Below are 26,501 nucleotides of genomic sequence, written 5' to 3' on the forward strand. Positions count from 1 at the left end.
GGGGGTCGGGCCTCCACCGGCCCCTGGTGTGGCTTCGCCTATGTGTATGTTATATGTTTGAGTGAACTAAAGGTAAATAATTTTTTTTGGATTATTGGATAGGTTGAGAGAAGGAGAAGGCTAAATGAGAATCGATTTAGGATCTCCTCTGTAAAAAAAGGTACTTACTCTAAGGGGATGCTTGGCATGAGGGATTTGAGGGAGGAAATGGGACTTTGTTTTAGAAATAAGTGTAAGGAATGAGAATAGGGAATGAGACTAAAATGGGAGAAAGTCCTTAAAAATGTCTTGGAGGAGGGTAAATATTTGAGTTGAGACTTTCATTTTATTTCTTTCTCCCAAATCCCTACCATAACAAATAAAGGGTGACTTTTTTATCTTCAAAGTCTCAACTTAAAAGTTCTATCTTAAAGTCTCATAAATGTCATTTCCTTGTGCCAAACACTTCCTAAGAGAAACAAGACCCATCTCTCAAGGGAAAATAACTTTTTATTATTAATTTATAGAAGTTAATATTTTTAGATATAGAAATAAAGGTGGACAATATTAAGTGTGATCAATTTTCCAAGAGCAAATAATTAGAATTATGAATTTATTATAATTAAATTAAAATGATGATAATTTTTTAAAAAATTTGTAAGCAATTGTATGTTCTTGCTTATAAACTCTAGTAATTAGTTGAATGATTATTAACAAAGTTGATGTAATGACCTTATAAGTGGCATACATAAATAATTCTCCATTTGTTAAATTAAATTGACAATCATTTTAAAAAAAAGATGACAATAGTTATTTGAGTAACTCCCTAATAATCTTTTTTGTAACCAAAATTATAGTCTAAGAGATCCTAATACATTTCAAAAACACAAAAATGTAAATCAAATGCATAAGTTGAGTTATGCTAAGAGGGCGTATTACAGTGAGACGACCTTAAAACAGAAATTTATATGCTAAAAGTTTTTATTATTTGAGTATTTAACTAAAATATAAGACACATTTCACGGTGAAATCGCGTCATACAAAAATATGTATAAAGTTATTGCATAAGCCGTTTACAATATAAGGTATTTATACCAGCTTGCATAATATTCATAATCCAAGTCGAAAAGTTAAGCAAGACATTGAAACATATCGTAGATTTGTTGATTCATCTTCAAGGTTGTATTTACTTGTGACAAATGTCTTTCTTTCCTTGATAACTCCAAATTTGAAATGCCCTTCAAGTCTAAGGGATTTAATGTCACATTTCCTTTTAAAAATGTAGAGTACCATTGTGCCGAGGACTTGGGGTATCTTTTCCGATCTTGGTCATCAAAATCTACATAATAGAGGCCAAAGCTATAGGTATAGCCTCCTCCTAATAACTCATACAAATCAAAGAACGACCATTGAAAAAAGCCCTTCACGTTTGATCCATTCCTTTTGTCACAACGTAAACAACATTATATTAAAATTACTTATTAATTATTGCATGCGTACTTTTTATTTTTACACATACATACATGATATTCGCTATTAAAGCATTAATCAATTCCATGAATTAAAAACTGTAGGAATATATTTTTCAGTATATTAGTTTATATTATTTTCTTAAATTATGTATAGGATTATAGGATTATTCTTGTTGCCTTATTTAGTCTCAAAGATCTCGATATCCCATTAGCCAAGTGAACCAAGAACAATTATCTCAGACAGCACTTGCATTCAATGCTTCCCTCTACTCGGGTAACCTACCCAAAACCACTGAAGATGCTCTTCATGACCCGAAGTGCAAGAAAGCCATGGAAGAAGAAATCATAGCTCTTAAGAAAAATGAGACTTGGGAACGATGCACTCTGCCAAAGGGAAAGAAGACAGTAGGGTGCAAATGGGTTTTCTCAGTAAAGTATCATGCAGACAGAACCATTGAAAGATACAAAGTTCGCCTCGTTGCAAAAGGATACACACAGACCTATGGAGTGGACTATTTTGAAACATTCTCTCCAGTTGCCAAAATTGACACCATCCGGGTTCTCTTCTCCATTACAGGAAACAAGGATTGACCACTATACCAGTTCGATGTGAAAAATGCTTTCTTACATGGGAAAATTGAAGAAGAGGTTTATATGCAAGCTCCACCAGGGTTCTCAATGAATACAATCAGAGAGAAGGGTGTAGACTTCGGAAAGCTTTATATGGCCAGAAACAATATCCTAGAACATGGTTTTGAAGATTTACTGCAGCTATGAGAAAATTTGGCTACAAACAGAGTAATTCCAATCATACTGTTCCTTAAGAAGAAAGATGGAAGAATCACATGTCTTGTTATTTATCTGGATGACTTGGTCATTACAGGGAATGATGCTAAGGAGATCAATGAGCTAAACGGCCGACTGACGCTTGAACTTGAGATGAAAGACTTGGGGAATTTGAAATACTTCCTTGGAATAGAAGTCCTAAGATCTAAGACAGGGATCTTTATCAAACAGAGGAAGTATATTCTAGACCTATTGGCTGAAACAGGGATGATTGACTGCAAATCAGCAGAAACACCTATAATGACAAATCATGGTCTCCAATTCATTGAAGGAGCTGAGATGGCAGATCAATATCAGTATCGAAGATTGGTAGGAAAACTTATCTATCTATCATATATGAGGTTAGACATTGCCTATGCTGTAAGTGTTGTAAGCAGATTCATGCATCAACCTCAAGTTCAACACATGGAGGCCGTAACGAGACTCTTAAGATACTTAAAGGGAACCTGCAACAGGGGAATTCTCTTTTGGAAAAATCAACACCTAGAGCTTGTAGCTTATATAGATGCAAACTGGGCTGGTGACCGAGATGATTGAAAGTCGACGTCAGGATACTTTACCCTAGTAGGTGGTAACTTGGTTACTTGGAAAAGAAAGAAACAGAAAGTGGTAGCTTTGTCTAGTACTGAAGTATAATTTAGAGGTATTGCTAAAGGGATTACAGAAGTTCTCTGGATTAGAAAACTATTGGGTGAGCTAAATTGTCAACAAAAAGAGGCGTGTAACTTGTACTGTGACAATAAGCAGCTATCAGCATATCTGAAAATCTTGTCCAGCATAATCGTACAAAGCATGTCGAGATAGATAGGCACTTCATCAAAGAGAAACTGAAAAAGAAGATCATTAGCTTACCATTCATCAGGTCAAAGGAGCAGCTGGCTGACATTCTCACTAAATTCGTATCAGCAGAAGCCTTCAACACTATTTTGTGCAAGTTAGGTGTTTGTGAGCCTACAACCTAACTTGAAGGGGAGTGTAAAAATATTTTTTTCAGTATATTAGTTTATATTAGTTCTTTAATTTATGTATAGGATTATAGGATTATTCTTGTTGCCTTATTTAGTTTCCTAGAATTACTGTATATATTGAAGGTTGTATTACTCTCACAATTAATAAAAACTGAATTCCAAAAACCCTAAATTTCCGCTGTTCAATTCTTCAAAAACAACATTTTTGATATTCGTGGCTGATCTTTAACAGTTGTGTGGAATGTCCAGCTTAATGTTAAATAAAATAATCAAATAAAATAATCAAACAAATTTAAGGCGCTAAATTTGAATTCAAAGCAGTAGATATATATATATATATATAAGGGGTTGAGCTAACTTGTCGATGAGAAGGCCTACAGCATAAGAACCATTAACAATAATAAATTATTAATAAAAATAAGGCGGCATACATTCGAACTCTTTAACTTCGGCTAATATAGTAGTAGAATGAGATGGCTTTGTTTATTATATATCATACCTTAGAGCCTCATATAAGCTTTCTATGCAAGCACTTAGATAATCAACTCTTGATGAGTCCTTTAGAGACGTATTGTGAAATGTCCTCAAACCTATATTCAATGTTTTGTAAAGCAACAAATCAACATTACAATGAAAAAAAAGCTATAATAGCTATATATACTTTTTCTTATTCTTTTAAGTTTAGCATAATAAAAAACTAACATGATAAAAAATTAAATGGAGCAAACTTAAAAAAAAAAAAGAGTCAGAATCAAATTATACTTCCTTCTTTTTATTATACATGCAATAGCTAGTGATACTTTTCCATGTAATATATAATTCCCAGTTATAAGTATTTTAGAATAAAAAGTAACATATAATAGAAGATTGAGAAGCGGACTGCAAACCAGTTTCATGTATGTAGATGGGAGGATTGCCATAAACCTGCTTAAAATATGCGAGCACACCTTGGATAAACTGATGGGTGTTAAAAGTTAGGAATATATATATGTTAAATAAATATTATCATAAATCATATAAAGTTTCGTGATTTTACCTTTCCTCCAACATTCTTACCTGCAACGTACTATGATATGATTAGGAGTATGTTTTAATAATAACGATTTAAAATTTGAAATATCTTATTATATATATATATATATATATATATATATATATATATATATATATATATATATATATATATATATATATATATATATATATATATATATATATATATATATATATATATATATATATATATATATATATATATATATATATATATATATATATATATATATATATATATATGAAGTATAAAATTTTGAAGGTTATTAGCTGAATGTAGACTTACTGCTACAAGTAGCTGCCAAATTCCCTTTGGTTGGATTATGTTTGATTGCTATAGCTTTGTAGATATTTAGACCAATAAAGTCAAATGAACCTTTAATTAGTAACTCAGATTCTTGCTTCGTGATTAATGGAAGTTCATTCCCCAACAAGTGCTTCATAAAATCAGAATAATCTCCAAACAGTAAGGGATCAATAAACCTGGTAAATAATTTTATAATGAAAATGTTAAATACTATACACTCCTATATATTGTTTAATAGGAAATTCTGTTCTTTTTAAATCTTTTTTATTGAATTTCTGAGATTTTTCTTTTTTTTTTTTGTTATTGGTCCAACACTAAAATATGTAATTGACTAGGGATATAGAGTTATAGACACCTCCCATTGGTAATTTTTCCTGAATTCGCCATTGGTAGTTATATTTCCTATACTTCTAGAAAATGTCTACTTTTATCGTTATCATATAATTAGAATATTTCTAATAAACTGTAGTAAGTATTGGACATTTAATGTATATTAATTCCTAAAGATATACTACCAAGGATCATAAATAGTATTTGGATAAGTTGTATTAAAATACAAGGTCTAAAGAGGTTCAAAGGGAAGGACAAAAAGGCAAAAACAAGAACCGAGTCAGCAGGTATAGTCAACTCGATTTTCCTGTGGGTGAGGACCAAAGCCGAGTCGGGTTTTGGTTCTGACCAGTTTTGTTTGCCTTTTCGTCTTCTTTAAACAAAGAGCATCAGATTTCTTTTCTTGTTCAATCTTTATTCTGAAGTTACGAGGATGTTTATGGCTTGGAATAATGCTCATGTGTATCACAATTAACATGGTATTGAAGTATGATCATTAAGCTTGATCAATATGGTAATTAGTATCCCATAAACTTTGGGTATATACTATGACTAATATAAATAGAGACTTTGGGTGAAGGATGTACATACCAATTTTTCTGAATTTCTATCTCTTCCTTGCTTTCTCATTTACTTGTGATTTTCAAAAAGAGTTAAAAACTTTTTGTCAATTTTTCAAGTTTTATAATTCATATAAATACTTTGTTGATAAGTGGTATACCATAACTACTAACGGTATATTGTATTATTTGTATCTCGTTGTGAATTTTCAAGTTTAAATCCAAATATCTTTTTAGGGGAAATATCACAGAAGAAAAGTAATCTCATGCCTACAAGTATCAAGTTTTCGTGTAACGATCTTCATTGCACAAGTATCTTCAAAGGTTTTCGTTAGTGTAATTGTATAGTTCTTTAGCCATCAACAAAAGGGGAATTACAAATTCCTCATTTCTTGTAATTTGTATTTCATTATTTTGTAATAATAATCGATATAAAAGATTTATAATACATAATGACTAAATGATCAATGAACAACTAATAATTAGCTGTAAAATTATAAAATTAATCGAATATATAAAACACATAAAATATAATCAAGTCTAAAAGAATCTCAATATTAACTCATATTTTGATTGGTTATGAATAAATGTAACCTATTTTATATCTTCCTTATACCAATCAAATCTAAATCATATCATATTATATCATACATACTAATAAAAATATTGAAAAATGACAATTGTCATATTTAGAGATGTTTGACAAATGGAATTATTTTAGTAGATGATAGTTGATTACATGATAATATTTACCTAATTTAAAATCTGATTTTTTTTTAATTAGAGCTAAATTAGGTAAAATATTTATATAATCTATTAAAGGCTTATACAATTTCATATAACTAACCTAGAATTTGATATATTTAATAGAATGAAAATGCGATGTATTCGATAAATAATTTTAAAAAATTAATATTTAATTTTTGCGTTAAAAAAATCATGTATTTGTTAAATTTAATCACGATAATATACACTTGCATTGTTCTTTAATATTCTATGTTTTTTTTATATTTTATATTCATAAATTCATACATTGCACGAGTTTCTATACTTGTATTATAATAACTCCTTAATATATTAGTATTAAAATCAAACAATAGATCTGAGAGAAGAGGTACTCTACCTCACTCAAGGATCACAAATTCACAATATGAAGTTAATATGGGTGTTTATGTTGTGTCTTAATGTTGGAACTAATTATGCAAGTTAATGATTAATAACAATGATCATACATCATACATAATAGTAGATATTGGAAAATGACAAATGTCATATTTAGAGATGTTTGACAAATGGAATTATTTTAGTAGATGATAGTTGATTACATAATAATATTTACCTAATTTGGAATTTAATTTTTTTTAAATTAGAGCTAATTTAGGTAAAATATTTATATAATTTATTAAAGGCTTATAGCAATTTTATATAACTAACCTATAATTTGATATATTTAATTGAATGAAAACGCAATGTATTCAATAAATAATTTTAAAAAATTAATATTAAATTTTTGCATAAAAAAACCATGTATTTGATAAATTTAATCACGATAATATATATACTTGCATTATTCTTTGAAATTATATTTTTATATATTTTTTATTTATAAATTCGTGCATTACACGAGTTTCTATACTAGTATTATAATAACTCCTTAGTATATTTAGTAATAAAATCAAATATTAGATCTAAGAGAAGTGTTGCTCTAACTCACTCAAGATCACAATATGAAGTTAGAAGGGGTGTTTATGTTGTGTCTTAAAGTAGGAACTAATTATACAAGTTAATGATGAATAACAATGATAAAGAAATAAACAAGACAAGAATTTTAAAAGGATTCACCAAGCAAGAAGGTTGTTCTAACCTATGAGACTTTGGTGCACTAAACAAATATGATAATCATTTAGGAGGTTATGTAAAAAGAATTGATTGTGTAAATCAGAAGTAAATATATTTAATTTATAGTGGAAAAAAATTAAGACTAGCTATATTAAAAAATTATTTTTAATAGTATATAGGAAAGTTTATTGCAAATTAAAATATTATTTAACCTATTGTGATTGCCTCTTTTATCACTTAAAAGATTCAATTTAATAAAATTATTATTATGTTGAATAAATTTGCTAATTAAAAAGATTTATTGAATAATTTAGCAAAAGAACTTGAAAACCATTTTTTAAATTCAAATCCCATAGATCCATCTTTTTTAATAAATATTTGCATAATACAAACTATTTCGTTTTGGAAAAATCTGTTGAATGAAAAAGATTCAAATACAAAAATTTTTGATGACAAATATTTAAATTTTAAAAGTTTATTACTTTATCACCAATTATACAATATTTGTTGTTGTAATTTAATAATTTATTAAGATTCATGTTCTAAATTAGACCCATTTGTCCACAAATGAATAAGTTATTTGAATTTTAACAATTGCAGTATAATTGTTTAGATTGTAAAGTAATATGGCATTGTACGTTTTTTACAGTTGAATTAAATTAGTCGGTTTATAAATTGGTAACATAATATTTAGTACTTCTATTAAATTAAATTTTAAAATAACCAAATATAATAAAAGATATTATTATGTAATCAAGTTTAAAATGAATTGTCATGTCAACATCAATTGTTACATTCTTTTTACATAAATTCTTGAGAGACCGTCTCTTTTAGAGACTATCTCTGATTGGCCGGCCCATTATATATTTTGTAAAATATTGTAAGTAGGTATTAAGAATGATGTAAGTAGACACTTAAGATATTGAAAGTAAGCATTAAGAATACGGTAAGTAAGCATTAAGAATAATATAAGTAGGCATTAAGAATACGATAAGTAGACATTAATCTTTAATGGAATGGGCTTGAGATACGTCTATCAAAGAGACAGTCTCTCAAAAGACTAGTTGTTCTTTTTATTATATATGATGATATGATATGATAGGAGTATATCTTAATTAGCTTACCAACCAATCAACTTGTTGACTCTTTGAGTAGCTATCAAATCTTCTTCATCATCTCCTTCGGGAAGACACCAGTTTGCACAAATATTCAGACCCACAAATCCATGTTGAGTTGCCTGAAAAAAAAAAAAAAAAAAAAAAAAAAAAAAAAAAAAAGTGATTGAATTGCACATAGGAATAGCAAAAGCGGAACTATTCCCAGAATATTGCAATCTTATAAACTAATTCCCACTTTCCTTAAAATGGGAAATTATTTCCCACTTTACTGTCCACGTAGGATAGGTGTGAGAATTTTTTTTTTTTAATATAACCGCTATATGAAATGGCGGTTTTGTTTAGGGATCTGAACTAAACCGCTACTTGAAATAGCGTTTTGTGGATTTTTAATTTTTAAAAAAAAAAAAATAAATAATTAATATTGAGTAAACCGCCACTTGAAGTGGCGGTTTGGTAGCAGTACAAAACAGCAAACAATATCTTCCTTCGAGCATTTCATTTTGCTCTTTCCTTCTTGCTGTCGGTATTAGGTTAAAAAGAAAATTTCTTCACTCTCATTTACTTCAAATTTACAATTCCTCTCATTCAACTAAGCTAATCAACTACATTCCCATCTTCTCCTTGTGTACTAGTTCATTTTCATCCTCATTTAAGGTATGAATAAAACCCTAATTTTTTTTCAATATGCAAATTGTTTTTTTGTTCATTATTGTTTTGAATTGAAGTTATAAAAACGTTAATTGTTTGTTACATTCTATTGTTTTCATGATTTAAGCTTACGTTTTACATATTTATAGTTGAATTTTAGGATTTGTTTTGTATGCATATAAAGTGTTTGATGAAATGCTTCAATGAAAGTTTATTACTTTGTAGGGTTAGTTTAATGGTTTTTGTATATATTCATGGTATTTTTAGCTTTTATATTTGAAATAAACCTTCTAATAAGTGTTCTAATACCTTAATATCACAAATTCTTGTATTCAAATTTATACTTCATTTTCTCACAATCAACAATTAATTGTAAGTGAAATCACATGGAAAACATGTTTATAACAGCGATCATGGCGATGCCGGGCCCAGTTGATCCATCAGTGCTTACGCTTCAGGCGACACACAGGAGCGTAGCTGCGTGGGAGGGCTCCATTGCCCAATTGGTTACTCGTCAGCACTACCAGGCGAGTACGTTACAGCGGGAGGTGAATGACAAGGTATTAGAGGTAGTCGAACTAGCTGGTTTCAGATACATTCACAGGTTCTTGGGCGGGGGCTGAGAGCTCGATCGAGCTCTTATCACTACATTGGTGGAGAGGTGGAGGCCGGAGACACATACCTTCCACCTCACAGTTGGCGAGGCAACGATCACGTTGCAAGATGTGGCAGTTATCATGGGACTGCCGGTTGAAGGACAAGCAGTGATTGGTCATGGAGAGGGAAATTGGCCAGCATTAGTTCATGAGCTACTAGGGGTTTGGCCGGAAAACCCTCAAGACCCCACACAGCCGAAGATCATCGTTGGATCGTCATTGAAGCTGACTTGGCTCCGACAGCATTTTAGCGCGCTAGAGGATGACGCGGATGATGTGACGATTGATAGATATGCGCGAGCTTACATCTTGTACCTGTTTGGATGCATCTTGTTTCCAGACAAGAGCGGCGACTCGGTATAGTTGATCTATCTCCCTCTACTGGGAGACTTGGAGCGCGTAGATGAGTACAGTTGGGGAAGTGCTACCCTAGCGTATCTGTATCGTAACTTATGTCGAGCATCTCACAAGGGTGCCAAGGACATTGGTGGCTGCTTGATGTTGTTACAGATATGGTCATGGGAGCACATTCATATAGGGAGGCCCATTATTCGGACGATTCGACCCGATGGGCAACATGATCAGGAAGATGACGCGGGTGATTTTGAACCGGTTTTAGGGTCATAGCATCGGCGCGGGTTGGATCCTTTAGCTGTAAGGTAGCAACACTCAATTCACTATTCAAATTCATAATTTCACTATTTTATGATAAATGGAAATGTTAAACAATGTTTATTTGTTTGCAGCTGGCTTCGCGTATATCTTTCGAGATCCCACTCCCCATATACTCTCGTCTACTACAGAGACGCACTTGATCGACAACGGGACGAGCAGGTTATTAACATTTACTGTTTGTATTAGTTATGAATAAATTGTATATATTACTGAGCATATTGCTTACTATTACAGATGACATGGCAGCCTTACACATCGGCTAAGATGGACACTCTGCCGCACATATGTACATCGGGCCACGAGATTTGGAGATCACGTTGTCCACTTATTTGTTTTGACATCGTCAAGCTACACCTCCCGGATCGTGTTATGCGTCAATTCGGTTTGGAGCAGGTTATTCCGCAAGCCTGTGATACCCAACCTCAACTACATGCGATCGATCGGAGGACTGGAGACAAGAACTACCTCGTACGACGTAGATCACATGTAGATGCATGGAATGACCGAGCATCTACATTGGTTCGAGGAGATAACTTCACAGGTCAAAGCTCTGCTATGTACATGAGTTGGTACAGGCGTATCTCCATATTACGCCTAACGAACACCACATTTGCGCAGTCAGGATCACATTACCATCCAACATCTACGTTACTGGTACGTCTTCTTTCAACACTCATAACATATAGTAATATTTTTACGTGAATCTTTTAACAATATAATGATAACAAACAGGCTGAGCACATCCGATCGGTGCTCATACAATGCAATGACACGATTCAAGGGGCCGCTACATCGCCAGTTGATGTGGGATATCGGCTATGTTCTCAGACCCTATGCTCCATCAACGCGTCATTGACCGATGCATTGAGTCAGGCGGGTTATGAGTACCTTATACCGACTCCACCCGTCATTAGCGAGGTAGATGACACATTCCACACTCCTTCTCCTCGGAGTTCAGCCCACCGAGGTAGCTCTTCCGGAGGATCCAGTTCTCGGTCCACAAGGGGTCGCCAACATTCATCTACTCGAGGTCGGTCTTCCAGATCGCCATCGACATCCAGTACTATGTCCCCATTCGTTCCTCCAGCTTCCATCACCACTCCTCCTCCACATCCATCGCCTCCGCAAAGGATCATCACATATCAGCGTGCTAGTCAACGACGAGCTCCTGCTCTTAATGTCATTGCGGAGGTTGACGAGTTCACACCATCATCATCCACTGGTGCGCAAAACAAAAGGGGCCGGGGGTTGTAGTTTAACAAACTTTGTACATTCTTATATGATTTGAACTTCTTGTATGACTTTCCATGATTGTAATATATCTTCGCCTTATTTTCATAATTAATTTTTTCAAATCAAGCTGGTTCGTAATTGATTATTATGGAATAGATGGTATTGAATTAGTTTAATGCAGGTTGCGTTCATTATTTAGGGGAAATGAAAGAAAAAAAAATTGTTGCAGGCCACAAGCAAACCGCCATATGAAGTGGCGGTTTACCAGGGACCAAACCGCCACTTGAGATGGCGGTTTGCCTTGACCAAACCGCCACTTCATGTGGCGTTTTAGCACTTAAGGGAAACCGCCATCTCAAGTGGCGGTTTTCTCTGAAAAATTAAAAAAAAAATTATTTTTCCACGTGAACGGTATTGTGGGAAATACTTTCCCACATAGTGCAAAGTGGGAATTATTTTTTTTTAGCAATATTAAGGGAAATGATTCAGCAAAAGCTTATAGGAGTAATAATTATGAATATATACCTTGTACTTTTCTCTGTATAGATTGGCCACTGATGCATGCCCTATCAATAGTTTGTGAGCTACATTAATAACTTTTGGTGTTTTTGCATTTAAAACAAAAGAATAGCAATTAGGCTCATTGATTGTTGTCCAATGTAAAACTCTATCTCCAAACAATTCAAAGCACACATCTGCATATTTGGTGAAGTCTTCCCTGTATTCACATCAAAGATTATCTCATTATCAGATAATTAATCAAAATACTATGATAAAGTTTATAATATCGTTGAGAAACATTAGTTAGTTTAATGGTTGTAGAGATAATAAAAAAGATGGATGGATGCGGTATCACACCACCACTTGTCGAAGGTAATATTTTTCTTACTCATATTTACCAATCTGGATATGCATTCAAACTCATTCTCATCCACTTCGACCTACTAGGTAACTCCTTGTATCCGCCTTTTATTTACTTTAAGTCCACATTATATACCTCTATAAATCTTTACATATTTAATCACAAATTAAATTTTGTTTAACCATGCTATATAACAAAATAAAATAAATATACTTATAAGTTTTGTCAATACTTTCTAATAAAAATATACAAATTAATTAAAATTAGTAAATTATAAATATAAGGCGGACGACTATAGGACGTGGTAGGTGGGTGGGTATGGGCTGGGTGGGTGGGTGTGGGTGTGGGTGTGGATAAGACCTTATACTTACCATTTACCCAATACTCATGGCAGATATGACTTTTCATATTTATATATATATTGACAACTACCCATTAAATTTATATCCATACTTACCCTAACTTTTTAAGGCCATGTGGAGTAGAACATGTTAAACATGCTTAGAACCTACCTGCTGTAATCTTAAGTAAAATAAAAAAAGACACAATAATAGATTAATTAAGAAGCTTTACACAAATTGTTGGTCTTGCCATCCTTGTGAAGTGTAATTCTCCTCAAGTTGTAGTGGGAGATCAAAATGTAGCAATGTTACGTGAGGTTGAATTCCTAAATAAAAAAAAAGAATTTAAATATTGCTAAGTAGATATAATCATTAATCACTACATAATAGCATAATTTGAATTTTTATAAATTTACCATATTTGATTAATTCGTTGATAAGATTATTGTAATATTCAACACCTTTTGGATTAATGGGTCCTCTTCCATCCAGTGGCGGACCCAGGAATTTCAATTTGGGGGGGCAAAATCCGAACGTCACGTCGTTCGAATAATTTGATCGTCGTCCGAATAATTTTTTTTTAAAAGAAAAATAGAAAAATACAAGAAAAATAGAAAATTACAATTTACAATATCAAATCCGATGTTAAAAGTTTTACAATCCAAAATATAAAAAAAAAAAAATACAAGCGTTCAAATGAAAATTACAAATTCATCCTTCGAGTTTTCATATTTTTAAAGCGATCAATAATCTTTTCATCAGAAACTTGTAGAAACACTTCCTTCTCAATGTAAGTAACCAAACAATCATTCACTAGTTGATCACCCATGCTATTTCTCAACTTATTTTTGACAAACGTCATTGCGGAAAACACTCTTTCTACACTTGCCGTAGCAACAGGAAGAATCAACATCAACTTGATTAGCAAATGTATAAGAGGAAAAGTCTCATGTCTCCTTGTTTTAACAAGCATCATGGAAAGAGAATTGATATCTTGCAAATCATGAAATCTTTCATCATTTTGCATAGAATCCAAGAAGACATCAAGTTGAAGATCAAGAGCCGTTAAATCAAAACATGAAAACTCTTCGGGATATAAAGAAGCAAGTTTAAGTATCCTCTCTTTATCAAAAGATGAAAAGTTACCTCTAGGACTCAGGGAAGCCATGCATGTAAGTAACTCCATGTTCTTCTCATTAAAACGGTTATCAATCTCTTGAAGATGCAAATCAATTACTTCCAAAAAGATTGCAACCCGAAAATGATGTAGATTTGTTGCTTGTTTAGCAAAACGTCTTGATCTTCCTTGAGGTACATATTGAGCATCCATAGATGGAACATCAATCTCGTGTTTAGTACAAAATAAAATGACTTTGTCTAAGAGACTATCCCATCCTTGATCCCTCATCTTTTGCAACACATTCGTTGTACTTTTAACAAGGCTAATGGCATTCACAATATCTTGTTCCTTTCTTTGTAAAGCAACACATAAATCATTAGTGTAGCCAAAAATAGTCAACATGAAATGAGCCATAAAAATAAAATCAAAGGACTCCAAAGATCCTAAAACAACTTGAGCTTTGAGCTTATCATCCGGAGAGCCATTTTCTCCAATCTCCTCAAGCACTTTAACAATTGAAGGAAACAAGTTGATGATACTTATTAGACACTTGTAATGAGATCCCCAACGTGTATCTCCCGGCCTACTCAAACCACGTTCTTGATTCAAACCCGATCCACTTTCAATTTCCCCCACTTCCAAAGCTTGAGCCACTACTTGAGCTTGGTTTTTTCGAATAAGGTCTCTTCTCTTACAAGAAGCTCCCACCACATTTAACAAGTTTGCAAGTACGTCAAAAAGCCAAGTACAATTAACATTCTTTTTAGCAACCGCAACTAGAGTTAGTTGAAGTTGATGAGCAAAACAATGAATGTAATAGGCTCTTGGAGTATCATTCATAATCAAAGTCTTGAGGCCATTGATTTCACCCCTCATGTTACTTGCCCCATCATACCCTTGACCTCTTATCATGGAAGGACTCAATGAATGTTCCATAAACAAGGACATAATGGCATTTTTAAGAGACAAAGCGGTAGTATCACCCACATGTAGAATGCCTAAAAAGCGTTCCACTACCGATCCATTTTCTCTATTAACAAACCGCAAAACAAGAGCTAGTTGTTCTTTTTGAGACACATCACTTGATTCATCGGCCAAAATAGAAAAGTAACCATCACCAACCTCTTCTATTATGCGCTTAGTAGTCTCTTTTGCACAACAAGTGATAATGTCTTTTTGAATTTTGGGAGATGTTAATTGACAATTTTTGGGTGCATTTTGGAAAGTATATTTTCCTATTTCCTCAACCTTCCCCCCCAACCACTTCAAAAGCTCAAGAAAGTTACCTCTACTATATGACTCCTCACTTTCATCATGTCCCCGGAATGCCAAACCTTGGCCCAAAAGAAATCTCAAACAAGTTAAGGATGCATTCAAACGAATATGATATTCGTTCATTTGAACCTCACTCGCATTATCAAATACAAATTCAATTGATGTCTTCTTTGCATCTCTTAGATTCACATATTTCTCATAAGCAATATTATGAGCACTTTTAATTCCTCCAACATGCTTCTCAAGCCTATCAGGTTTACTCCACGCTCTAAACCCTCCGACAACAAATGCATCACCCCCCTTGTTAATTTCAACATCCCTCTTGAACAAATAACAAACAAAACAAAATGCGGCATCCATTTCAACACTATATTCAAGCCAATCCCATTTTTTGAACCAATTCAAACTAAAACGGCGTAACCTACCGGAGATATCTCTTTGAGGGAAATCATGTGTTTTTGGTTGGCAAGGTTTTTTGAGAATATATGCTCTCCTAACCGGATTTCTTTCATTAGGGGGATAATCCATTATGTTTTTCCTCAATCCCGGGTCATGAGGAAGAAGTTCAACATCATACACCCATTCATCATCCAATGGTTCATCACAACTACTTGAACCACCTACTTCCATATTAACATCTTCACTTGGAGGGGAACTTAAAGGAGGACTTAGAGGGGAACTTAAAGGAGAAGATTCATTGCCTTCGTTAGATGTTTGTTGGGATTTCATTCTTTTAAACAATAATTCACGAAGATCGGGTTGTCTTCCCTTTACTTTTGACTTTTTCGAACAAGGTGAACTTGAATTACTTGACATTTCCTAATTAAATTAAAAATATGACTCATAATTCAATAATCTCACTTACCAAATGCAATAATCTCATAATTCCAATGCAAAAATCAGTTTATAAACCCACATCAAATTTTATAATTCCAATGCAATAATCTCACTTACCAAAAATCAGTTCATAAGAAAATAATCAACAACAAATTATGTTGAAAAACGTCATAATTCCAAATTTCCAATGCAATAATCTCACTACCCATTGCAAAAAACGTCATAATTTTGTTGAAAAAACAACAAATTATGTTGCAATTCACCCAAAACAATCCAAATTTAGAATTTTCATAAGAGAATAATCAACAAAAGAATAAGATAATTAACAAAATTAATAAAATTAAGTTAAGAGAAACTGCGTACCTTCAATGGTAACTCGGGAAGACGACGGGACTGTACTTAAACAGAGGGTTAGAGCCGGCGACCGGCGTCGTCACTCGTCACTTCGTCAGCAAGGAGAAGAGCAGGAAGAAGATTGAGGAAAGATTGACAGTCGAAGTGTCGAACACTCAGAGTCTCAGACGAAGACGAAGACGAAGCGATTAAGCGAAGACGAAGATTGAGGAAGAGGAAGGCAGGAAATTTAGGGTTTGTTTGTGTCGAAGGTCAAGAAGCTCACCAAGTCACCATTGACGAAGCTCAGACCGTCAGACGAAGATTGACAGTCAGACGAAGACGAAGAGTCGAAGACGAAGCGAAGACCAAGCGGGCAAGCGAATGAGCGATGAAGCGAAGACGAAGAGGAAGGCAGGAATGAGGAAATTTAGGGTTTGTTTCTGGGTTTCTCTTTCTTCCGCGGTTCCGCCTCCAAACGCTTCTTTTCAATTTTTTTTAAATTTTTTTTTTTTTTTTAAAAAAACCGGATTTAATTTTTTAAGATTGGGGGGTCCACTGCCCCCCCTTGCACCCCTCTGGGTCCGCCACTGACTTCAAAAGCTCAAGAAAGTTACCTCTACTATATGACTCCTCACTTTCATCATGTCCCCGGAATGCCAAACCTTAGCCCAAAAGAAATCTCAAACAAGTTAAGGATGCATTCAAACGAATATGATATTCGTTCATTTGAACCTCACTCGCATTATCAAATACAAATTCAATTGATGTCTTCTTTGCATCTCTTAGATTCACATATTTCTCATAAGCAATATTATGAGCACTTTTAATTCCTCCAACATGCTTCTCAAGCCTATCAGGTTTACTCCACGCTCTAAACCCTCCGACAACAAATGCATCACCCCCCTTGTTAATTTCAACATCCCTCTTGAACAAATAACAAACAAAACAAAATGCGGCATCCATTTCAACACTATATTCAAGCCAATCCCATTTTTTGAACCAATTCAAACTAAAACGGCGTAACCTACCGGAGATATCTCTTTGAGGGAAATCATGTGTTTTTGGTTGGCAAGGTTTTTTGAGAATATATGCTCTCCTAACCGGATTTCTTTCATTAGGGGGATAATCCATTATGTTTTTCCTCAATCCCGGGTCATGAGGAAGAAGTTCAACATCATACACCCATTCATCATCCAATGGTTCATCACAACTACTTGAACCACCTACTTCCATATTAACATCTTCACTTGGAGGGGAACTTAAAGGAGGACTTAGAGGGGAACTTAAAGGAGAAGATTCATTGCCTTCGTTAGATGTTTGTTGGGATTTCATTCTTTTAAACAATAATTCACGAAGATCGGGTTGTCTTCCCTTTACTTTTGACTTTTTCGAACAAGGTGAATTTGAATTACTTGACATTTCCTAATTAAATTAAAAATATGACTCATAATTCAATAATCTCACTTACCAAATGCAATAATCTCATAATTCCAATGCAAAAATCAGTTTATAAACCCACATCAAATTTTATAATTCCAATGCAATAATCTCACTTACCAAAAATCAGTTCATAAGAGAATAATCAACAACAAATTATGTTGAAAAACGTCATAATTCCAAATTTCCAATGCAATAATCTCACTATCCATTGCAAAAAACGTCATAATTTTGTTGAAAAAACAACAAATTATGTTGCAATTCACCCAAAACAATCCAAATTTAGAATTTTCATAAGAGAATAATCAACAAAAGAATAAGATAATTAACAAAATTAATAAAATTAAGTTAAGAGAAACTGCGTACCTTCAATGGTAACTCGGGAAGACGACGGGATTGTACTTAAACAGAGGGTTAGAGCCGGCGACCGGCGTCGTCACTCGTCACTTCGTCAGCAAGGAGAAGAGCAGGAAGAAGATTGAGGAAAGATTGACAGTCGAAGTGTCGAACACTCAGAGTCTCAGACGAAGACGAAGACGAAGCGATTAAGCGAAGACGAAGATTGAGGAAGAGGAAGGCAGGAAATTTAGGGTTTGTTTGTGTCGAAGGTCAAGAAGCTCACCAAGTCACCATTGACGAAGCTCAGACCGTCAGACGAAGATTGACAGTCAGACGAAGACGAAGAGTCGAAGACGAAGCGAAGACCAAGCGGGCAAGCGAATGAGCGATGAAGCGAAGACGAAGAGGAAGGCAGGAATGAGGAAATTTAGGGTTTGTTTCTGGGTTTCTCTTTCTTCCGCGGTTCCGCCTCCAAACGCTTCTTTTCAATTTTTTTTAAATTTTTTTTTTTTTTTTTTAAAAAAACCGGATTTAATTTTTTAAGATTGGGGGGTCCACTGCCCCCCCTTGCACCCCTCTGGGTCCGCCACTGCTTCCATCTGAAAAAGAAAGGTCAAAGGTAAATAATTATATTTAATATTTATAAAATATTAAGAAAATCAAAACAAGTAAAGTAACTTATGGAGTGTTAAGTTAATTAATAATTTTTGAAATGAGGTGAAAAAACATCTCCAATGGTGTGAGAAAATTCCTGACTTGCAAATTGTAGAAAATTTTAATTCAAGAATCAAGGATATAACCTATTACAACCCATATTGTGTGAGACCGTCTCATGGTGAGATAACCTCAAAACAAGAAGTCTATAACCTAAAAGTTTCAATTATTGGGCTATTTAACCCAAGTATGAGGCATGTCTCACGGTGAGACCGTTTCATACAAGAATTTGTGAAAATTTTTTCGTTAGTAATTGATATTCCTTCCTCCATGCTAAGTAGGAATGGGCATTGGTCAGATTTAGGTTGGATTCAGTCATTCAGCTAAACCCAAATCTAGACTCAAATTTTTAAGTGGGCTCAAACTCGGACCCAAATCCATAGGGTTGAAAAACTTGGATTCAGACCTAGATCCTTAGTGTCTGGTGGGTCTTAGGTTTGGATTTGGGTCCAAATAATTTTTTTTTCCTGAAAACTTTTTAAAATATATTATACAATTTAGACCATTCATATAAAATTATTTAAACATTTTTTACTAAGAAGGATCTACGAATACTTTATACTAATTGAGCGAATAGATATATGAAGTTTTCCAACAAAGTATAATATCTCGTAATATTCAGAATTATAATAAAATTCTAAATCAAAAAATTAAATACACATGATAGCTAATATATAATTTAAAAAAAGATGTAAATGGGTCCATCGATTAGATCTGGGTCAGATCTGAGGGTCAGATCTGAATCTCAAACGTGTTGACTCGAACCCAAATCCGTACCCATGGGTCATGGATCCAGATCCATAGGGTCCAAAATGAGATGAATTCATACCCTTAAATTAGGGTCGAATCGGATCTAGACCCTCAGGGTCCAAAACCCATGCCTATCTCCAATGCTAAATGTCTTCTCAAACAGAAATTTATGAAAAGTAGAGTAAGTGAATGTCGTTTTTGGATCATTGAGTAAGCCTTGGAAGGAAGAGTTTGGTGTTAATTGAATCCAAAATCTTATATGAATAATCTAATATTTAATCTAATCGACAAAAAATTGATTCTCAATATATTAGATAACCTTATTTTAACTAATTTTAGTCCTAAGTTCTTTTTAAGGCAAATTAAACTTGCGCATTTTAAGCACACCACTCCACATTTTGGTCTTCCATTTCCGGAACTTCATGAATTAAAACTAAATTTAATTATCATCATTCTTGCCTTTGGCCTTTAGTCCACAGTATAATACACCCTCGGTACCTCTCATTTACTTTATACACTCTATTTAATGCACTTATTTGATCTTTAATATCTTTAATTATATATTATTAAAAATTATGAAAAATTGATATAAATAATTCTTGTATTGAGACGAATCAAAGAAGATCCCACTTGACTATGTTTTAACTTATAAATTAATAATAAAATAAAAATTAAGAGTAAGAGATAAATAGTGTTAAAAAGCAAATAGACCAGTTATGTTGAATAAGAGGGAGTATTATTTCTTACTTGTTGATATGTGTGACAAACTGACAACAAAAAATAAAAAGGATGAAAGAGCTAGTTAATATTATGTAGAAAATTCATAAAATGAAGAGGATGTACATGGGATCAGCCTTGACCATGAGATTGAGAATCTATATGCATCTAATCCTGTTCGTACCATTAGTTGAACATCATCCTGGAAATAATTTACAAAGTGTCATTTTGGTTTGATAAGGGTGGGCGAAATTAAGATTTTGAGATTCATATACTTGTAAAAATTATTTGTTATATAAAAATTAGTTAATTAACTATTAAAATTTTAAAATTATATAGACTGAAATGAACTTGAATCATAGTAAAAATTATATTTAACGACGCAAATAGAATTGTAGCTTCCTTATAATCATCTCTTTTATTGATTAAAAAAGCAAGTGTTTTTGACTTTAAATATTTGTCTAGTAAATCTCTAAAAAAACACTAGTAAAATTAGTGTAGCAAAAATATAAAATACACACACTAAAAAGGTTGAATGTGAATTACAAAGATAAAGTGTAATGACATTATAATTAAATTTATTAGTCTATAAAAATAATAATAGTGACTATAAAAAATTTAACTTTTCGCGATATTTGATTTAGTGATATTAAAAAATGCCACAGATTTATATTTTTAGTGTGATAATTTTATTTTAAGTTGACTATAAAGTGATTTAGTAACACTTTATTTGACCTTTAGTAGCATATGTAATTATTACTATAGTCTACAGTGGCATTTATGAGAAAATATCACTGGATCTTATGACGCGAAAAGTTTTAGTATAATTTTATATATGCTGCTAAAGAATCTAATAAATGTCACTGAATCGATTATATATACACCATTAGAAAATTAAAGTAGTAATATTTAAATTAATATCCCTAAATATATCCCACTAAAAGCAAATTATATTGTAGTGAGGTTAAATTCGAATTTGATCCTTTTCCTAAGCCTACCCTATAATCAAAAATAAAAAACCAAATGTTCTATTTGATTGGGTTTTACACACATGCATATATAGTATTTTAATTACAAATATCTCTAATTTTACTTGGTTAAAAATTAAATAATAAAAAGTTAATATTAATAAAATTTATATTGAGATCAATAAAAAATAATCCATTAAACTATATTTTAATTTATCAATTTAGATAAAATACACTAAAAATGATGAATGAATAGTTTATATAAATTAAGACATTTATTTAGATCAATAAGACGGAGTAAAAAATAATTTTTTATTTTTTTGTGTAAAGCTTATAGATACTACTCTTTTCCTTTGGGTAAGCACACCATGATAAAAAATAAAAAAAAAAAAACTCACAAAATTTAATCAAATGGACAAACTCAACGAGACTAGCAATTTAGTCATTTACTAGTCACGACTTACTAGTTCTACTCTGAAATTGGATAAAAAAAAAATATTTAATTATCCAGATCTGATATCTGACAATAAAAAAACATAGTCAATTTGGCAAAGATTTAAAATATGTTACCTTGTATTTATGATATTGATCACACATGGCATCCATTGTGTATCCACTATCCGCACCTACAATTTATAATTTCTAAAATTGTAATTTAGTTATTTTTTTATAAATCAGGGACGGTCAAAGAATAATTTATTAGCAAAAAAATTTAAATTTTTTAGTTTTTTTATTGATATAAGAAAAAATATCCTAAACCATTGAATAAACTCATAATATAACATTTTAACATTTTTAACTCGAATCACGAGGTGTCGTTGCTTAGGGGTGGGGGTTGTCCCACATAAGATAAAAAAAAAGAAATGTATTTACTCTCTATATATCATATATAAATATACAATTTAATTTAAAATATAGAAAAATGATAAATGTAATCCTCACATGGTCATTCCAAATGGTACAACTTTATTCAATGATGTTGTCTCGAATGACAAATAAATTATACCACTATGTTAAATTCTGAGTAATTTACCGTTATAGAAAAAAAAAATTCTATGCTTCTATTTTTAATCAAGCTATCATTCAATTTAATATTAATATTGAAAAATAACAAATATCATTGTCACATAGCACCTCGCAATGAAACAATTTTATTCGTTGAAGCTGGCTTATGTGTGAAATGAAATTACTACCATGTTATTTTTTGAAAATTTTCCATTTTCAGAAAAGGAAAAAAGAATTCTATAATTTTGTGTTTGATTGAGCTATATATATAATTTAGTGATTTGAAATTATTTCAAAATGAAAATTTACCATCTTTAAATAGAAGTACTGAATAATTTGAATATTTTAAAAAATAAATCAACCAAAAATTTGTTGCATAGAATGCAGATTTAAAATATGGTAAAAAAAAACTACAAGTAATTACATTTATTAGAAATCAATTGTTTTATTCAATTTGAAATTTGAAAAGAGCCTTAATTAATCATTTATTTCATATTAAAGAGGTTGCTAATTAGGTAAATAATTTTATTAGATAACTTTAGAATTTTGATACTAAAACATTTAAACCTAACCCAATAATTTTTTTATTATACATCAAACTGATAATAGATATAAATATGTAAATATTTTATCTTGTTTGTAAATTTACTTTAATGACCCTAGGTTTAGGTTAAACCTTTTATATATATATATATATATATATATATATATATATATATATATATATATATATATATATATAGCAATTTTCTTAATTCATCAAGTGGAAATTGAATGCAATAAATAAATCAAACTTACCATCATGAAAGTAAGTGTCAAATAGACTAGCAGTTCTTCCATCCTCAAATGTTGCTCCTTCTACCTGCGTGCAATTGCAAAATGTATTAATTTTAATTATAATTCACGTACTTATTTAATTACATTTTCATCATATACATACATTTCTTTTTGGGCTTTTATTAATGGATCTATTTATTGGGCTTTTAAGAGAACCTTAAGGGTCGTTATCAGCAAGGAAGGCAAACCATTTTAAGAGAGAAAAAAATAAACAGAAAAACGCAAAAAAAAGGAGGGAAAAAGAGGGTTTTGTGATTTTCGTTTCAGTCAGCACCAAGCTTGATCAAGTGGTCGATCGGAGGAGTTCTCGTGGTCCGATTTTGCTGAAATTTGGTGAGCTTGTTCTTGACATCTAGAGCTTCGTTTTGACTGGTTTTGATCGTAGTTTGGAGCTTCGGTTTGGTCGGAATTGCTGTCAGAACAGACCTGACGTTTTTGGTGCTATTCTTCAGCTTTTATTCTATTTTGATCTCTTGTTGTTCTTGGCTATTGTTGGTGGGTGTATGAACCTTTTTTAGACTGATTTAGAGTTCTTTTTCCCTCAATTATCAATAAGAGAAATAAGGGTGGACTCCTCAAAAGGTCTCGTGGTTTTTATCCTTCACATCGATTATTTGTGTGTGTTGATTGTGATTTATTTCTCGCTTATTATTGATTATTTTTACTGCCATATTGCTGTCCAAAATTTGGTATTATTGGTTGATTGATATTGGTGAATTGATTGCGTTGATTTGTTAGAGTTATTGATTGATTGTCTTGTGAGTGACATTATGGATGTCGTTGTGACCCCCTTCCGATACCTACAAATTTGGCGTGCCAAAAATTGCATGTCTTAACTTATACTCCCTATGAGTATACTTATTATATACATAGACAAATATCTCACTCCTTTCATTTCGTTATTATTGTCTTATTTATTTTTAAATACTACTCATTAATTGTTTATATTTTGTACTTTATTTTCAATTTATAAACTCAATTATATTGTTTGATTTCTCAATCAAATTTTATCAATATTAGTTTTTGTAAGTTTTAATTAATAACCATATTTAAGATACTAGTGTAAAAAAAAAAATAAGACAATAATTGTAAACATGAAAAAATATTAAATGTATGTCTAATTAACTTAGCATATGGACTTTTACATATATTTCTTTTAGATTTTATTCGTTGCTTTAGTCACTAAAGCAATTATTATTCATCATGATTTTGTTTGTATATATTCTTTTTGTTAATTTAAAATACACTTTAATTAAGTGAAATATTATCACTCCATTTATATAACATCAACTTAATAAAGTATTTTAAAATTAATATTGCTAAAAGAAAAGAGTTGAAAAACTTAAGTCATGCTAGTAATCAATTTCAAGATCCTACATTTCTACAATTCAACCCTATTTGACTTAAGTTCCATATTTTCCAAATTTAACCAGAGATGTCAAAAACTCGATTAAGTTAATTTGATCTGAAATAATCTAAATATAAAATCTAATTAGCTTGAAAAGAAATTTACATTCGCACAATAATTAAAATTAAACCGATTTAAAATATTATATTATAATCAAAAGTCAACTTAAAAAGGACGAAATAGAGTACCTGATTAGCAGAGGTGGCGGAGCCGAAGATAAAATCAGAAGGGAAGTCTTCTCTTGTATAAGCAAACACAACGCCGATAGAAGCATTTGGAACAAATGACAAAAATGCTGCTAATACAAACACCAGGGACCTTCCTGGGGATGATAACACAGACACCTTCATCATTTATCACCAGGATATATTGATATATGGAAGATAACACATACGAAAAAGACCAATAAATTTTAAATTTCGTTAATAAAAATTAGACTCCTTCAAAAAGATTCTTCTACTCCGACCCGAGCAGAATTTTATTGGTGGCCTTTTTGGTGCGGTCGGTGTACGTGTTGTGGACTCCTATTTGGGCTTTTGCCTTATATAACGCTTTTTACTTGAATGATAACACGGTCACCCTTTATGTAATCTATTCCAAATGAGTACTTAATTTAATAAAATAATTAACATTTTGTCTACAACATGGAAAGTTAGAAGCTCAAGGTCACAACGTGAATTTACCGTCTATCACAAGGAAAATTCAAAAATTCAGAATCACCACATAAAATTTCTCTTATTTTTTCGTAGCATATTGTTTTTTTTTAACTAATTAAACTAATTCGGTTAATAAATTAATGAGTCTAAATGTTATCTGGGCTCACCGCTCACTCGGGCTTTAATCGTTTTATTTTATAATAATAGTATTTTATTTTTTGTTTCATCTAATTTGCAGTCAATTTATATATTTAGTTCATCTAATTATTTTACATTATTTTATTATTTTATATTTATATTTATAATTTTGTTTTAATCTCATCTACTCTTTTGTTATGGCATTTTGAGATTCATCTTATTTACACATACAAATTAATATTTATGTTTCTATTAAAAAATAAAAATTTAATTAGACTAAGAGATCATAAATTATTGTTCGCATAGATCGCGAGGGGCCTGAGAAAACTAAAGCTGGCATATGCGTTGATTATTCCTATGATTATTAAATTATTCCCAGATCTCTTTGTTTCATAAAATGACACTTACACTTGTTTATAGTGATACTAAATGGTGGTGGTGAGAATAATTTAAAGTGTTCGATTTTATCAAAAGATCTATATCATTTCCATATATGGTGATGATGATGAAATTTTAACCACAAAAAAGTTTTTTTTTATTTACAAATTTACATTGCCATCTAATACCACCTCTTCTAATGGTAATGCATTAAAATGAACTTTATTAAGAAATTGAGATCATTAAAGCTGGACAAACATGACTATCAATGTAGTAAAGAGATTTTTCAACTAAAATTACACTAATTTTCATTTTCATTACTATTATTTATTTCCACCTACTAAACGGGTCGTTAAATTCAAATGTTTGGAGGGGTAAAGCGCGCGCGCGCGCGCGCACACACACACACATATATATATATATATATATATATATATATATATATATATATATATATATATATATATATATATATATATATATAAGATCAAATAAAAAGGATTTTTAAAAGAGAAGGATAAGAAGGATTTTTTGTTTGTCAATATATATATACAAAAACAAATACTATGTTAAATACTAATAAAATTCTTCAGATTTATGACATACTATTTTTTTTGTGTAAGATAGTGACTTTTACATTTAAGTGTTTTTAGCTCGTTGTGACCCTAGATTTTTTTATCTTGTTCAAATCAAGAGTAT

General features: G+C 31.7%; 1 protein-coding gene across 2 annotated transcripts; it reads right to left on the reverse strand.

The window, feature by feature from the left end:
* Positions 1–932: 932 nt before the first annotated feature.
* LOC130800334 (cyanidin 3-O-glucoside 5-O-glucosyltransferase (acyl-glucose)-like) lies at positions 933–25,130 on the reverse strand. Of its 2 annotated transcripts, none has more exons than XM_057663811.1 (13): positions 24,819–25,130; positions 23,184–23,247; positions 21,951–22,006; positions 20,539–20,614; positions 13,304–13,375; positions 13,120–13,213; positions 12,210–12,402; positions 8,479–8,591; positions 4,605–4,801; positions 4,302–4,321; positions 4,153–4,222; positions 3,765–3,855; positions 933–1,419 (listed from the first exon to the last, which is right to left on the reverse strand). In XM_057663811.1, the coding sequence occupies exons 1-13, from the start codon at positions 24,981–24,983 to the stop codon at positions 1,110–1,112; spliced, it is 1,521 nt and encodes a 506-aa protein (XP_057519794.1). In that variant the 5' UTR covers positions 24,984–25,130; the 3' UTR covers positions 933–1,109. The 2 variants fall into 2 exon arrangements, with proteins under 2 accessions (XP_057519794.1, XP_057519801.1); XM_057663818.1 differs by having other exon boundaries at positions 21,951–22,022; positions 24,819–24,856.
* Between the last annotated feature and the right edge of the window lie 1,371 nt (positions 25,131–26,501).

The sequence above is a fragment of the Amaranthus tricolor genome, chromosome 1 (genome assembly GCF_026212465.1).
Source record: "Amaranthus tricolor cultivar Red isolate AtriRed21 chromosome 1, ASM2621246v1, whole genome shotgun sequence".
Classification (NCBI taxonomy): Eukaryota; Viridiplantae; Streptophyta; class Magnoliopsida; order Caryophyllales; family Amaranthaceae; genus Amaranthus; species Amaranthus tricolor.

Bases quoted from the DNA above. Each gene is read 5' to 3' on its own strand.
- LOC130800334 (XM_057663811.1), bottom strand. From the start codon at position 24,983: ATGATGAAGGTGTCTGTGTTATCATCCCCAGGAAGGTCCCTGGTGTTT. The intron at 4,802-8,478 runs GTAAGCTAATTA...ATTATTTACCAG, and splicing joins GTCAACAAGTTGATTGGTTG to GTTTATTGATCCCTTACTGT. The intron at 4,322-4,604 runs GTAAGTCTACAT...AGTACGTTGCAG, and splicing joins TTTGGCAGCTACTTGTAGCA to GTAAGAATGTTGGAGGAAAG.